This window comes from Pelophylax lessonae (assembly GCF_965119305.1).
Source record: "Pelophylax lessonae genome assembly, chromosome: 1".
In the NCBI taxonomy this organism is placed as follows: domain Eukaryota; kingdom Metazoa; phylum Chordata; class Amphibia; order Anura; family Ranidae; genus Pelophylax; species Pelophylax lessonae.
The window spans coordinates 588,447,032-588,462,856 of NC_138768.1; the positions used below are offsets into that span (position 1 = coordinate 588,447,032).

A 15,825-nucleotide genomic window follows, 5' to 3' on the forward strand; every position below is an offset into this window, starting at 1 on the left:
TCCTCTCAGGGAGGATCTGCTGTCCTAAGGACTAATCCTCCATCCTGCTTTACAGTCGCCGGATTTTGGCTGTTGAACGCCAGGCGCTGAAGGATAAGAAGTTTATCCAAGTCAGTGATTCCTACGATGTTAAAAGCTAAGAAACCTACTTCTAGGAAGATCTACCATTGTACGTGGAAGAAGTACGTTGCGTGGTGCGAGTCTCTTGACGTTCATCCTCGCTCCTTCTCGGTGGCTCGGATCTTGCCCTTCCTTCAATGGGGGGGTTGAACAGAAATTGGCCTTAAGTACCATCAAGGACCAGGTGTCTGCTTTGGCGGTCTTCTAACAACCCTTGGCCACACACTCCCTGGTGATTCCCTTTCTTCAGGGTGTTTGACATTTGGCTCCTCCAGTGTGGTCTCTGTTGCCGCCTTGGGATCTCAGTTTGGTGCTTTCGGTCCTCCAGAAGCCTCCCTTTGAGAATCTTCGGGAGATTCCCTTGCTTATGTTGTCTCAGAAGGTGGCTTTTTTGATGGCTATTACCTCTGCGCGCAGGGTGTCGGAATTGGTGGCGTTATTTTGGTGATTTACAGAGATAAGGTGGTTCTTTGCCCCTGCTGGCCGTTCCTCCCAAAGGTTGTCTCTTATTTTAATTTAAATGAAGACATTGTGTTGCCTTCCCTGTGTCCCAGGCCTAAACATCCAAAGGAAATTGCCTTGCATGCCTTGCATGTGGTCCTGGCAATTGGGGTGTACTTAGCAGCTAAGTAGTCTTTTAGGAAGTCAGATTCACGATTTGTGCTCACGGATGGGCCTCAGAAAGGGTTGTCCACTTCCTCTGTGACCATTTCCAGATGGATCTGACCATTTCCAGATGGATCAGACACGGTTATTCAGGCCTATTCCATCAGGGGTCAGGTTCCTCCTTCCCCCCTATCAAGACGCACTCTACTCGGGCGCTTAGTGCCTCCTGGGCCTTCCGTCATCAGGCCTCAGTGACACAGGTTTGCAAGGCGGCCACCTGGTCGTCTTTTTGCACTTTCACAAAGTTTTATAAAGTGGATGTGTTGGGCATCTGCAGAAGCTTCTTTTGGCCGCAAGGTTTTGCAGGCTGCTGTTTAAAGGACCTTTTCCTCTTTTGAGGGTGTATTGTTTTTTTCAGGTGGGCTCCTATTGTTTTCTGTTGCCTGGTTGGCTACTATTTAGCCTTGGGAATTTTTTGGCTGTTCCCACCCTTCATGCTCACTGCTTTGGGATGTCCCAATGGTCTTGAAGATCAGAGCTGTGTCCGTCAATGAACGAAAGAGAAAATGGGATTTTTGACTTACTGTAAAATCTGTTTTCTCTGATGTTCATTTACGGACACAGCACCAACCATTCTGTGGAGTTATTCTTCTGACACTGCTTGTAACTAAACTGAATACCTATAGTAGAGAGAGGGAGTATACCCACTATGACTGCCCATAAGTGTAGCCAGAAAGTAAAAAATCCCATTATTGCAATCATGGAAGGCTCCACGCTGCACCCTTAATTTTTTGACCACATTGTGATGTAACACTGTTGAGAGAGTTGATAGTGGTATCTGCACTTCTCTATAAAAAGCCCCCTTAGTGTCACCTACTCTATGAACACATAGCAAATAATAAAATAATATATTTTAGGATGTATGTTAGTAAAATATGTGAGAAAGAGGAGACTATTGTAATTAAAAAAAAAAAAAAAGAAGTCTGTGTACGTATGCGTTTTGTTTGCATCAGTATTGCTTTTGTTCCCAAACAAATCCGTAAAAAGGCAAAAGCTTGAAGCAGCTTGGGTCAAAAGCATCCGTGAAAGAACTCAGAATGATCTCAAGTTGCAAGCTTAATAAACTTGCCTAAGATTTGTACCATTCTGTTTTGTTTTTAGTATGCTGTAATAGCACCACCTGCTGGTTAAATATCATAAGACAGAACCAGTATCCTGCTATAGAAGTATTACATGAAACTTTAGTGCATTTCCAGAGCACACACACTTAAAATTATAATGCTTATCGTAACCACTTCCCGCAAATGGACGTACCCTTATGTCCTCGGATTTCAGTGGTTCTACCAGGGTCATGGCTGCAGCTAAAGTCATTACCTGGTATTTTTTTTTTTTTTACAGCTGGCGATTTGCTATATTGTAAAAATGATCTGAGCAGCAATGCTGCCTTGTGCCATGTCCCCTCCCACTGCCTTCCTGGGCTGTTCCACCAGGGAGCATGGGACTGAAACCGGTGGTCGGGATGGCACACCATAGAGATGGAGGAACTTCCATCCCCTGTCTCTATGGTATATGAATTTGTAAATGACAATGAGTTTGTCACTTTTGGTTTCAGTTTGTTGTTTACAAGCAGTTACCGGCTTCTTAAGCATCTGAATAAAAATGTAATATTTTCAGCTTACCAATATGTAGCTGTGGAGGCTGCATTCATTTTTTGGGCTTTTTTTTTTTTTCCAAGTACGTTTTTTGCATTTGCAGAAAAATACCTTTTGTACCAAGCAGTCATCCAGTGTCCTTTTTCTGTGCAACAAACTGAAATCGCAAAAAAAAAAAAAAAAAAAAAAAATGTATCAGCTACTCCAGTTATCTTCTATAAACAGAACACCATCCCTATATTTTCATCCCTATATTTTATGGCAATGAGGAGAGGGGGAGGAGTATGAAGTCCTGATCGGGAGAGCAGCATAGGGTGACAACACCGGCTCTTTCACAGATACTGTGCATTGAATGAGTGCTCTCACCCTAGAAACAAAATTTGTATTTACAGGATCAGCAGGCAAAATAGGGGTAAAAGCCTAACCAAAAAACAAGAAAATTGATGCAGCACTTAATGCCAAGCTCCATTATTTGCACCCTTTTCTTAGGTTTAGATACACTTCAAAAATAATTTTATAGGAAAACCCCCACGTTTTGCATGCTTGTTGTACTGTGTATAAATTGTAGCGTTAACATGTATATACATGAGGTACACCCTCTACATAGATGAGATCTTATTTTTTTAGGTCCCTTACACTTGACTCATGGGGGGTTAATTTAAAGGCACTTGGGCTGTTCACTTTGCAGGAGGATTTTCACTTTTACGTTAGCTTAGTGAATGCAATGAAAATTCACTTTGCAAAGATTTCTTAATCCCATGCAATAAAAATGGAAAAAAATGAATTGTTTGCACACAAGCTAAAGGAAAAGCTCCTTGAAAAGTGAACAGCCCATAGGCTTGCACTGAGCAAATGCATTAAAGCACTTTGTGCAGGACTGCTAGCAGATTGAGCATGGGTTAGGTGTGAGGCATTTTAGCTGCATTTCTGTAATCTGAAAATGCATTTTTTATTTGGATTGATTTTGCATTGTTCAGATTATGCGCAGAGCATGCTGAATGCTATGTGACTGAAGGTTTTCCCTTTAACTAGTGAATATGTCCCCAAGGTTGCAGCTGGCTGAATATGGGTAAACATACATTTGGCCTGATATCTGAATACATCATTAAACACATTTTGATGACTATTTGGGAACTTAGTAGCTGATGCCGAGGCTAAAGACCTAAACTGTTGAAAATGTTTCCTTTTGAAGGAATCCTAAATATGTCTTTCTGTACATGTTTCCAGTATTTGGGTGAGAAACCTGCCTTTTCTCATGTCTTTCTTTCTCTCTCTCTCTCTCTTTGTTTTCTTTTTCCTTGTTCCTATTTTTTACTTTGTCTTTTCTATCTAAAGGAAGCCTCCACCAAAACGGTATGAAACCAGGCTATGTCTCAAATGCATACTAATATTTCCCCTTTTTATTATAAAATTATAGACAAAGCAAGGCATGCATAGATTTTTTTAACCAGCTTGTTTGGACCCAAAGCTGGATTAAATTACACTAACAATGCAAGAGTATTTATCAAAGATTGTCCCTTAGGCTCCGTTCACATCTAGGCGTTTTTGGGGAGTTTTTCTGCTCTAGGATCAGCTCTCAAAACGCCCAACAAGACAAATCCTATTCATTTCAATGGCCCCTGTTCACAAAACGCCCAACGCTCAAAAAAGTACATGAGCTTCTTTTTGGGCAGATTACAGGCGTTTTCCATTGGTTTCTATTCAATCTAAAAACGCCTGCACAAAAAAAGCCTGTAAAAACGCCTGAAAATCGTGGTAAAATCGCGGTAAAAATCACGGTAAAATCGCGGTAAAAACCGCGCAAAAACTCTACGCTCAGGTGTGAATGTAGCCTAAACAATAATGACTTTATATGAAATTATAACTGAAATAATGAAATTATAACTGTATTTCAGCTGTACTTTCCAACATAACTGCTATATTACATGTTTATAAATGTTTTTTTACTGTACATGCGATTAAAAGAATTGAAGATCAGTTTGCAAATTTGTTATTTTAGAAGTATATCTAATTAGAGCCAGGTTATAGGATATTATGTCACAACAGTGAAAATAGCTTTTTATCCTCCAGCCTATGTTAGAGTACATGTGCCATCTAGTGGCCACATAGGGCATTATCCTTTTATTATACGCTTACTGCTTATATGCCCCAGTGTCTTCCAAAAATGTCTACATTACATTTCGCTATTACATCTTTACAAACAGAGTTTTCTAGGAAATATTGAATAGTATAAATGCAATGCAAACATTTATTAAAAGATATTGGGATGGTTCAGACAGTTTCTAGAGTACAGTTCTCCCTATGGATTTATAACCACACTTGTGTGTGTATGTACAGCATCTCACAAAAGTGAGTACACCCCTCACATTTTTATAAAAATATTTTATTATATCTTTTCACGTGACAACACTGAAGAAATGACACTTTGCTACAATGTAAAGTAGTGAGTGTACAGCTTGTATAGCAGTGTATATTTGCTGTCCCCTCAAAATAACTCAACACACAGCTGGCAACAAAAGTGAGTACCCCCCTAAGTGGAAATGTCCAAATTGGGCCCAAAGTGTCAATATTTTGTGTGGCCACAATTATTTTCCAGCACTGCCTTAACTTTCTTAGGCATGGAGTTTACCAGAACTTCACAGGTTGCCACTGGTGTCCTCTTCTACTCCTTCATGACAACATCACGGAGCTGGTGGATGTTGGAGACCTTGCGGTCCTCCACCTTCCTTTTTGAGGATGCCCCACAGATGCTCAATAGGGTTTGGGTCTGGAGACATGCTTGGCCAGTCCACCTTTATCCTCAGCTTCTTTAGCAAGGCAGTGGTCATCTTGGAGGTGTGTTTGGGGGTCTTATCATGTTGGAATACTGCCCTGCGGCCCACTCTCTGAAGGGAGGGATCATGCTCTGCTTCAGTATGTCACAGTACATGTTGGCATTCATGGTTCCCTCAATGAACTGTAGCTCCCCAGTGGCGGCAGCACTCATGCTGCCCCAGACCATGACACTGCCACCACCATGCTTGACTGTAGACAGGACACACTTGTCTTTGTACTCCTCACCTGGTTGCTGCCACATATGCTTGACACCATCTGAACCAAATAAGTTTATCTTGGTCTCCTCAGACCACAGGACACGGTTCCAGTAATCCATGTCATTAGTGTACTTGTCTTCAGCAAACTATTTGCGAGATTTTTTGTGCATACTTCTTATAAGAGGCTTCCTTCTGGGACGACAGCCATGCAGACTAATTTGATGCAGTGTGCGGCGTATGGTCTAAGCACTGACAGGCTGACCCCCCCACCCTTTTAACCTTTGCAGGAATGCGGACAACACTCATACGTCTATTTTCAAAAGACAATCTCTGGATATGATGCTGAGCACGTGCACTCAACTTCTTTGGTCAACCATGGCGAGGCTTGTTCTGAATGGAACCTGTCCTGTTAAACCCACTGTATGGTCTTGGCCACCGCGATGCAGCTCAGTTTCAGTGTCTTGGCAATCTTATAGTCTAGGCCAGTGGTTCTCAACTCTGGTCCTAGGGACCCACTAACAGGCCAGGTTTGCAAGATAACTAAATGACATCACAGGTGATCTCATTTGCTGTTCAGTGATTGCAGTATTCTAGTCTGCATCTCCCCAAAGTAATACTTTGGGGAGTTAGTGGATCCCAGGGACCGGAGTTGAGAACCACTGGTCTAGGCCATCTTTAGGTAGAGCAACAATTCTTTTTTCATATCCTCAGAGTTCTTTGACATGAGGTGCCATGTTGAACTTCCAGTGACCAGTATGAGAGAGTGAGAGCGATAACCCCAAAATAACACACCTGAGACCTTGTAACACTAACGAGTCACATGACACCGGCGAGGGAAAATGGCTAATTGGGCCCAATTTGGACATTTTCACTTAGGGGTGTACTCACTTTTGTTGCCAGCGGTTTAGACATTATTGGCTGTGTGTTGAGTTATTTTGAGGAGACAGCAAATTCACACTGTTATACATGCTATACACTCACTACTTTACTTTGTAGCAAATTGTCATTTCTTCAGTGTTGTCACATGAAAAGATATAATAAAATTATTTACAAAATGTGAGGGGTGTACTCACTTTTGTGAGATACTGTATGTATGTATGTCAGTAACAATCCATGTCACAACATGTCAGTAACAATCCATACAAACGAAGAAACCAAAACAAATTAGTCCAGAAATAACTATAAATAATATTAATATAATAATTATATAATATATATAATAAAATGGAATGACACCGGGAAAAAGTATTGAACACGATAAATGAAATGTATTAATTTAATTTACTTTATTTATTTAGATTTTCTGTTGAATTCAAGTCAGGTGATTGGCTGGGCTATTCTAGCAGCTTTATTTTCTTTCTTTTAAACCAGCTGGGAGTGTCCTTGACTTTGTGTTTGGGATCATTATCTTGCTGAAATGTCCACCCTCATTTCATCTTTATCATTCTGGTAGATGGCAGCAGATTTTTATTAAGAATGTCTTGGTACATTTTTTCCATTTATCCGTCCTTTAATGATATGAAGTTTGCCAGTACTGAATGCTGAAAAACAGCCCCACGCCATGATGATCCCACCTCCAAACTTCACTGTTGGTATGGTGTTTTGGGGAAATCAAGCCTCCCACATCCGGTCAGCTGACCGGATGTTGGTCGGAAAGGAGTCGCCACAGATGCAGATGGGAAGAGCGTAACCATGGAAATATGACGCCGAATGGCCTTGGCGTGGACTCATCTCTGCCCATCGGGATATGCAGCCTGGTTATTATTTCAGTTCAATTTGCTATCAGATCCTTTTTGATTTTCCTCATACTGTGGAGGTGTTAATTGTGGTATGTATCCTTTTGTCCTTGTTTAACCCACTATATTTATATTCATGCACTCCTCTTTTATTCCCTTTCACTATGAGACGGATATGTATACCACTTTGGTTCCTACATTTCACTGCCTCCTCACTCTCTCTTCCATTCTATTTTTCCTCATGGGTTAGGTCACTTCTCTACCACTTTTTCATTTGTCTCCCCATTCGGAGACATGCAGTTTGGTTTCACCGCTTTCTTTGCACCCTTCTTAATCTGGATGCTGGCAATTTTTCCAGATTCTCTCATTTATTTCTCAACAGATCTGGTGGTGGTTTTGAAATTAATTAGTTTCCTTACTTTGAAAGGAATACCTAATAAAATCAAGCAATATATATTTATAGATTCTATTGATTCCAGTACATCTGCCATATCATCAACCACCTACCGGCTCTCCACTTCTTTGCTGTTTTTTCCCCCCATGTGCTGGATGATGTCTATGCCTCAGCCCCGGGTCAGGCATTTCTCGGATCAGCCTTCGTTTCCATTTTCCCTAATTGGAATATTTCTGGATACGTGACACTATCTCAGGTAGTGCCCATTCCATTATAAATGTATTCCCCTTTCTTTCCCCCCCCCCCCTTTTTTTTGTTTTCTTTTTTTTTTCTCTTCAACATTTTGGTATAATTGAGATTCTTTATTTATTTTTAGATACTCTGTTTTTCTCCAAGCTCCTGAGGAGTGGACGGAGGTCCACGAAACGCGTGGGGGCTTTTTATATGATACTCATTTGGAAACACATATGCCTGGTTGCAAAACTCATTTAAAGTCCCGCATTTCTTCCTCTTTTACAATACACATTTAGGGATGGAGGCAACCAGACATACATTTCGTGGCAGATCTCTTCCCCCCTTCTTTTTCGCATGGTGTTTTGGGGGTGCTGTGCAGTGCCACCACTTGACCTCAAAACATGGTGTGTTTTATGGCAACCAAAGTGTTCAGTTTTTTGATCTCATCTGACCAGACTATATTCTCCCAGTAGCACACAGGCTTGTCTAAATGTTGTGCAGCAAACTTGTACCACTTAAAGCGGAGTTCCACTCAAAAGTGGAACTTCTGCTTATCTGTCTCCTCCCCCGCTCCGGTGTCACATTTGGCACCTTTCGGGGGAGCGGGTACCCTGTCCCCACTTCCGTTGGACCTCGCAGCGACGAAGTACATCAGAAGTTCGGCCCCTTCCTCCTAATTCCTCTGCTTCCAGGCCAGTAACCGAGTGCAGCGCGCTTTGCACAGTAGGGACCCGGCCGGGTACCCTTACCGGCAATGGCGGCGGGAGTATCCGACAGCCGATGGAAACATCAGCTGCGGTGCCAACATCGCTGGATTCCAGGACAGGTAAGTGTCCTACTATTAAAAGTCAGCAGCTACAGTATGTGTAGCTACTGACTTTTTTAATTTTTGGAGGGGGAGGCCAGAACACCGCTTTAAAGACCAGACCTATTTCTGACACTTGTTGTTTACAAGTTAAAATCAGTATTTTTTGCTAAAAAATTATTTGGAACCCCCAAACAATAAATATATATATATATATATATATATATATATATATATATATATATATATATATATATATATATATGTGTGTATATATATATATATATATATATATATATATATATGGCAGAGTATTTCAATTGGCAACGATTCAGACTCTAAAGTGAACGTCCTTCCTCATACAGAAAAACATCTAAATCTCTATACAAATACAAAGGCTTATATATGCTCACTATCAGTTAAGAATCCACAGGTCATCAATCATTAATTCACACAGGTATCTCCAATTAATCATTAAGAAGACTGAGATGAGATTACAAAGATTGGATCCTTCCCTTTGTATAATTAGTCATATCCAGTATTTTCTGTCCTAATAGTAAAAGAATGGAAAAGTATTTATCAATAAAATAGCTCCACAAAACATGCATTTCAATTGTTGAAACAACACAATTAATCTTGTATTTTGGTATTGGATATAGTTGTCACTGTTGAAGGTGTAAAACACATATGCAGGTATATAGAAGACCAAAAGACAAATTATTTATAAAAATAAATATAAATCGAGTTCCGAATTTAACCCCTTCGGTTGCAAGGTATCTAAGAAATGTATCCACTGGACTTTACGTTTCCTGATTTGTAGTTCACGGTTTCCCCCCCTTCTATTCCTATGTATGCCATCTATAATTATAAACCTCAATTGGGACACTGAGTGTCTTGTCCAAAAATGTCTCGCCAATGGCAACTGAATGAATTTATCCTTAATTGAGTATTTGTCGGGCAATCTTTAACTTTTTGAGTAGTTTCACCATCATAATACAAGCCACAAGGGCATTTAATAATATATATAACATATGAAGACTGACATGTAAAATGATCCTTAATTTTTATGTCATATCCCTTTATGTGGATGTGAGAAGTTTTTCCCTTTTTATCATTGAGTTGCATTGGATGCAGCTCAAGCATGGATATGAACCTGTATTTTTTGGTCCTAAAAATGTCATAATGGGACTGGGTTCAACATACTGGTCAGTCTTCACTAGCCTATCCCATAAGGTTCTGCCTTTTCTATATGATGGTAGTGGGGGTACATGAAATTCCGGGATATTGGGTTAATTTTCTCCCAATATGGACCAGTGTTTTCTGACAATTTTCTGTATTTTAGTGGAGAATGGGGGAAACTGTGACACAAATGGGATCCTCTTCTGGGGACTTCGTGAGTTTTTAAATGTCATTTGTTGTTTCTGTTCCTTATTGATTACCTCCAAGGGGTATCCCCTTTGCGTCAACTTTTCACCCATCTCTTTCAATCCTGTTACACACATTTGCGGGTCAGTTACTATTCTTTTAACTCGTGTAAGTTGACTTCTAGGGATAGATCTAAAAACACCAGTTGGATGAAAACTATGATAATGTAAAAGTTGATTTTTATCTGTCGGTTTAGTATATAGAGCACTAATGATATGTGTATCCTCCAAAGTTAACATTGTATCCAACAATGCAATATTTTCGGGGCTATAGGTCATACTAAACCCAAGCCCAGGTATCAAGTGGTTAATATAATCATTGAACAGCGATAAGGAACCGTCTCCTCCCCACACTGCAAACACATCGTCCATAAATCTAAACCAGCACTTACAGTGCTTCATAAATTGTATGCTACCGTAAATAAAAGGGGTTTCCACCATATCCATGAATGCGTTGGCGTATGGGGTGCTACATTGGAACCCATCGCTGCCCCTCTAAGTTACATAAAGTGCTGTTCTTTAAACAAAAATAAATTTTCTTCCAATACCACCTTCAACAGATCCAACAAAAACAAAACCTGATCAATATTGTATAAACGTGAGTGTTTTAGCATACGATAACATGCCTCAATCCCCAATTCATGTGGAATGATAGTGTATAAGCTACCTACGTCCCATGTTACTAGAAGGGAGTCTGGCACAACATTAACCCCGCGTATCTTAGACAAAAAATCACTAGTATCTCGGATGTATGATCTAGTCTTAATAATTAATGGTGTTAAACATTTATCCAAATATTTTGCCAGGGGTGTTGTGACAGACTCCATCCCAGAAACAATGGGACGTCCTGGTGGATTTAAAGGTTTTTATGTATTTTCTGCAATATATAAATTACCGGGGTAACTGGATATTCATTAATCAAATAGTTTTGTGTCATTGTCGATAATACCTGCTTGAACAGCTGATGCTAACATCTTTTTAATTTTAAATTTAATAATATATTATTATAATATATATAAAATCTCTTTTTCTTAGCAGAGACCCTAGAGAATTAAATGTAGATCGTTGCAATACTTTGTCACACCGTATTTGCACAGTGGTCTTACAAACACAATTTTTTTAAAAGAATACATTTTAAAACTAAGAGAACAGTAAAGTTAGCCCAATTTTCTTCTATAATGTAAAAAGATAATGTTACACCGAGTAAATAGATACCCAACATGTCATGCTTCAAAATTGCGCACACTTGTGGAATGGTAACAAACATTGGTACTTAAAAATCTCCATAGGCGGTGCTTTAAAAATTTCTACAGGTTACCAGTTTAGAGTTACAGAGGAGGTCCAGGGCTGGAAATATTGCTCTCACTCTAACGATCGCAGCGATATCTCACATGTATATCTCAGAAGACGGTGTGATAGGGTGTATTCACCACTCTGGACCACAGATACCATTACAATACCGCCTTCCAGCTACTTCCTATATACATTGATGGTACAATCTCCTTTAGATCTCTCGACAGATATGTAGTACAAGGGCCTGTCTGATTTGATACAAATTGAATGGATCGTTCAGGTGTGTCTTTCTATTCGATAGTTCTGGTAAATCTAAAGGAAATTGTACAGACATTGTACAATCAGATTGCATAGTGTATGGCCATCTTTATACAAGTACATAGGAGGGAGTGGATAGGGAAACTCAGTTTTCAGGCCTTTTTCACATCTGCACGTAGCAAAGACTCACGTTTCCACATTTGTTTGTTTTGTGTGTTTTGGAGCGTTTTCACTTGTCATTCATTCACTTAAATTGGCTGCCCTACATGCAACAATCACCCCAGAGACGCTCCAGAACTATTTTTGGAGCGGCACATGGTGTATTATCGCAATTTCCGCACTTGGGGAGCCTTTAATATGTAATGACAACACAAACACAATGCAAATTTCTCAAACACATTGTAAAGCGCACATTTTCTGTGCGATGTGCCATGTGTTTGGAAACACACAGATGTGAATGGAGCCTCATTGTTCTTGTGTAAACGCACCAATTTTACTTTCAGGCCCCACTCACACTTAGAGTAGTGGGAGTGCATGCTTTTTGGCTCGTTTTTCCAGTGACACACATAAGGCAGCCCATTGATTTACCCGGCAAAGTAGCTCATTGGACATTTTTGTAAGTTTTTTTACTGCATTTGTCACCTGTTTTTTCATATGACAAAATGTGTGTTTGCTTCTATGTTTGGTGTGCCCTTAACAACTAATGACACTGAAAGCACAACTAGTTCATTTTAGGTGTATAAATGTTTTATGCAGGAGGTGACCAGCGCTATGGAGTTTATAATAAATACAAAAAAAGGGACCTAAGGTGTAAGCTGCCAACAACCAACCCTGAAAGGGTTAAAAGTGATAAAATTATAAAGAAGGTTGAGACCGGCGCTACCTTTAAAGTGCTAATGTGCCAAATAAATAAATAAATAGAGTAATAAGTAAAGTGCTGAAGTGTATTATTTATTTAAAGTGCTCATATTCTGAGTGATAACGGGTTGGGTATTGCAATATTTATCATAAGTGCTAGTGCCAGAAAAAAACTTGAAAAAAGAAACCAAACCCGGTGCTTTTATTCAAAATAATAATGTGTATTACAGTGATAAAGCGTGGAAGTTTACATAAATGACATATACATAAACGGTGCTTATTTTATTGGAAAAAATAACTGTAAATAATCCCTGTTATTATTACGTGCTGTGATCATAAAGTGATGTGAAACTTTCCATATATATGCAAGAAAATGAATAAATTAAATAAATTAGTAAGTCCTCTTTAGTAGAGAAATGAAAAAACAGGTGTTGAACAAAGAAAAAGTAGGGCACGGGTTGCAAACACCACTATAGCCACTAGGTGTCGCACCCGGCCAATATACCACCTGTGTATCGATAGGGACCAATATGGAATCCTGGGGTTCCCTCAACACGGTCTCTCCTCGTCCGGAGTACCTCAGGATATAAAAGAGAGAGAGAGGGGGACCCCTTGGTGCGATGTATAGTGCCAATCTTTTAAATGGCGAGGTAGTAACTCACGGTTAGGCTGTCCTCGATCAGTAAAGAGAAGCCGGGAAGCTTCCGCGTTCCACGGCCCAAGCTCCAAATACCGGAAGTGACGTAGTGACGTAAGACTCCACCCAGGGGTGGAGTCTTACGTCACTACGTCACTTCCGGTATTTGGAGCTTGGGCCGTGGAACGCGGAAGCTTCCCGGCTTCTCTTTACTGATCGAGGACAGCCTAACCGTGAGTTACTACCTCGCCATTTAAAAGATTGGCACTATACATCGCACCAAGGGGTCCCCCTCTCTCTCTCTTTTATATCCTGAGGTACTCCGGACGAGGAGAGACCGTGTTGAGGGAACCCCAGGATTCCATATTGGTCCCTATCGATACACAGGTGGTATATTGGCCGGGTGCGACACCTAGTGGCTATAGTGGTGTTTGCAACCCGTGCCCTACTTTTTCTTTGTTCAACACCTGTTTTTTCATTTCTCTACTAAAGAGGACTTACTAATTTATTTAATTTATTCATTTTCTTGCATATATATGGAAAGTTTCACATCACTTTATGATCACAGCACGTAATAATAACAGGGATTATTTACAGTTATTTTTTCCAATAAAATAAGCACCGTTTATGTATATGTCATTTATGTAAACTTCCACGCTTTATCACTGTAATACACATTATTATTTTGAATAAAAGCACCGGGTTTGGTTTCTTTTTTCAAGTTTTTTTCTGGCACTAGCACTTATGATAAATATTGCAATACCCAACCCGTTATCACTCAGAATATGAGCACTTTAAATAAATAATACACTTCAGCACTTTACTTATTACTCTATTTATTTATTTATTTGGCACATTAGCACTTTAAAGGTAGCGCCGGTCTCAACCTTCTTTATAATTTTATCAGGTGTATAAATGTGTCCGTACACTATACCATTTGATTGTACAATCTCCTTTAGATTTTCCAGAACTATATAATAGGAGGAGGACACCTCATCTATCCAGTCACTCTGTATCCAATCAGGCAGGCTCTTGCACTACATCAGAGGTGTCCCATGGGCTTCATGTTGTCCCAGTGAGTTTAGCATGCATCCTGAGCCTGTCTGAAGGGACACTTAGGAAGGCAGGTAAATGCACGCATGGAGGAAGGTCGGGGGTGCTGTGAAAACGTATACTCCTTCCTGGGTCTTACCGGCTGGCTGTCCTGTTGGTATACCAGGAAGTTTCTGAAGTGATCTGCAAATATAGCCATAGATAGGGTAGGCCTTGTCTTCAAAATCCCCAATAAAATTGTGTTTTTGTGCAACAGAAGTACATTGGTACATGGGGAGCTGGATTTTAGAAAAACAAAAAGCGTGAACTTAGCCTTAAGGTTTTTTTTTTTTTTTTTTTTTCCTAGCCCTCCTCGGAAACACATTATGGACACGAACATAGACTTCTACCATACTACGATTTTTAGCGATGCTAGCAAACAGCGCCTCATAGACCAAACTGAAGACTGGCATCCACGCACCGGTACTACTCAGTCACGTTCTTTCCGGATTCTTGCTCAGATGACTGGCACTGAAAACCGTAAGTAAAGGCAGCATTCTGGTTGTTAGTAGGGTTCTCAATGTGTGTTCAATGTATGTGCATGTTTTTAGCCTCAGATTCCAGAAAACTAGAGTCCATCCTTTTTCTCATAAGGCCTCATGTACCATAGGACGCAAAAAAAGACCCTTTTATAGACGTTTTACTTTTTTTTTTTCAGCCTCTAAATTCTCCTCTATGTTAAGTGGGGTACACACAATAAGAAAATCAGGAGAACGATCAGCCAGTTTTCCTCGATGTTTCACAGCAAGTCGGAACTGAGGATAGAAATAATGTACGAAAATTCAGTTTATTTTGGTTATTTGTTGTTTCTGATCATACGCAGTCTTTCGTATCTGATATTTCTCATACGAAAATTGTGCGAAAATGATACACAAATACTCATACGAAGATTGTTTGTTCTGCTCATGTACGAGAAACATTTGGGAGTTTGTCCCTTTGGAAATTTTTGCTTGAAAGGTCGTGTACACGTTATATGAAAACCATACGATCATGCCTCATATAGGATTTTACTCCTGATTTTCTCATAATGTGTATTGGTCTTTAACCTATGTGGCTATGCACAGATACGCATTTATAGACTGATTAGAGGAGCATTTAGAGGCTTAAAAAAGAATAAAATACCCATACCACCAGTGTGTTCAGGATTGGAGCACTTGGCCGGAAAAAGTGCAAGACGTGCCTAAACGCTAGGCGTGTTCAGTTCCTGAGCAATAATTCATTTCAATGGCAAGAATAAATTAATATTAGAGACGCACCAAAATTTTGACTGCCAAAACATATGGGTCGAAAATGGTGTTATTGGCATTTTGTCGATAAGAAAAAAAAAATGGTGCCGCTTATGGTGCCGAAAATGCATGCAATTTTGCTGCAAATTTGCGGTGATTTTTTTGCGACTTTACTGTGCTTAGGCTCCATTTACATATAGGCGTTTGGAATCACAACACACTACACTGTCGCCCAAAAGAAGCTCCTGCTCTTTAAGTGACAAGCTTCATGCGCTTTTGCAGCACGATTTACTGGCGCCCTGCAATTGGGGTGCCATTAACAAATAATGCTATCGCAATCGCATCCCCCGTTTTGCTGTGATCCTGAAATCGCAGGCAAAATGATTTCGCCAGTGATTCCAAACACCTAGGTGTGAATTAAGCCTAATGCTTTGTTTTTCATAGGTTGTGTGACTCTA

The 15,825-nt window shown here is 40.0% G+C and overlaps 1 protein-coding gene across 1 annotated transcript in view; it reads left to right on the top strand.

The window, feature by feature from the left end:
* LOC309544253 (PDZ and LIM domain protein 5-like) overlaps positions 1–15,825 on the top strand; it is a 318,724-nt gene that overhangs the window by 150,184 nt on the left and 152,715 nt on the right. Inside the window, exon 5 of the mRNA XM_082243155.1 lies at positions 14,449–14,621. Coding sequence (XP_082099281.1) covers positions 14,449–14,621 — 173 coding nt within the window. The remainder of the gene's footprint in view (positions 1–14,448; positions 14,622–15,825) is intronic.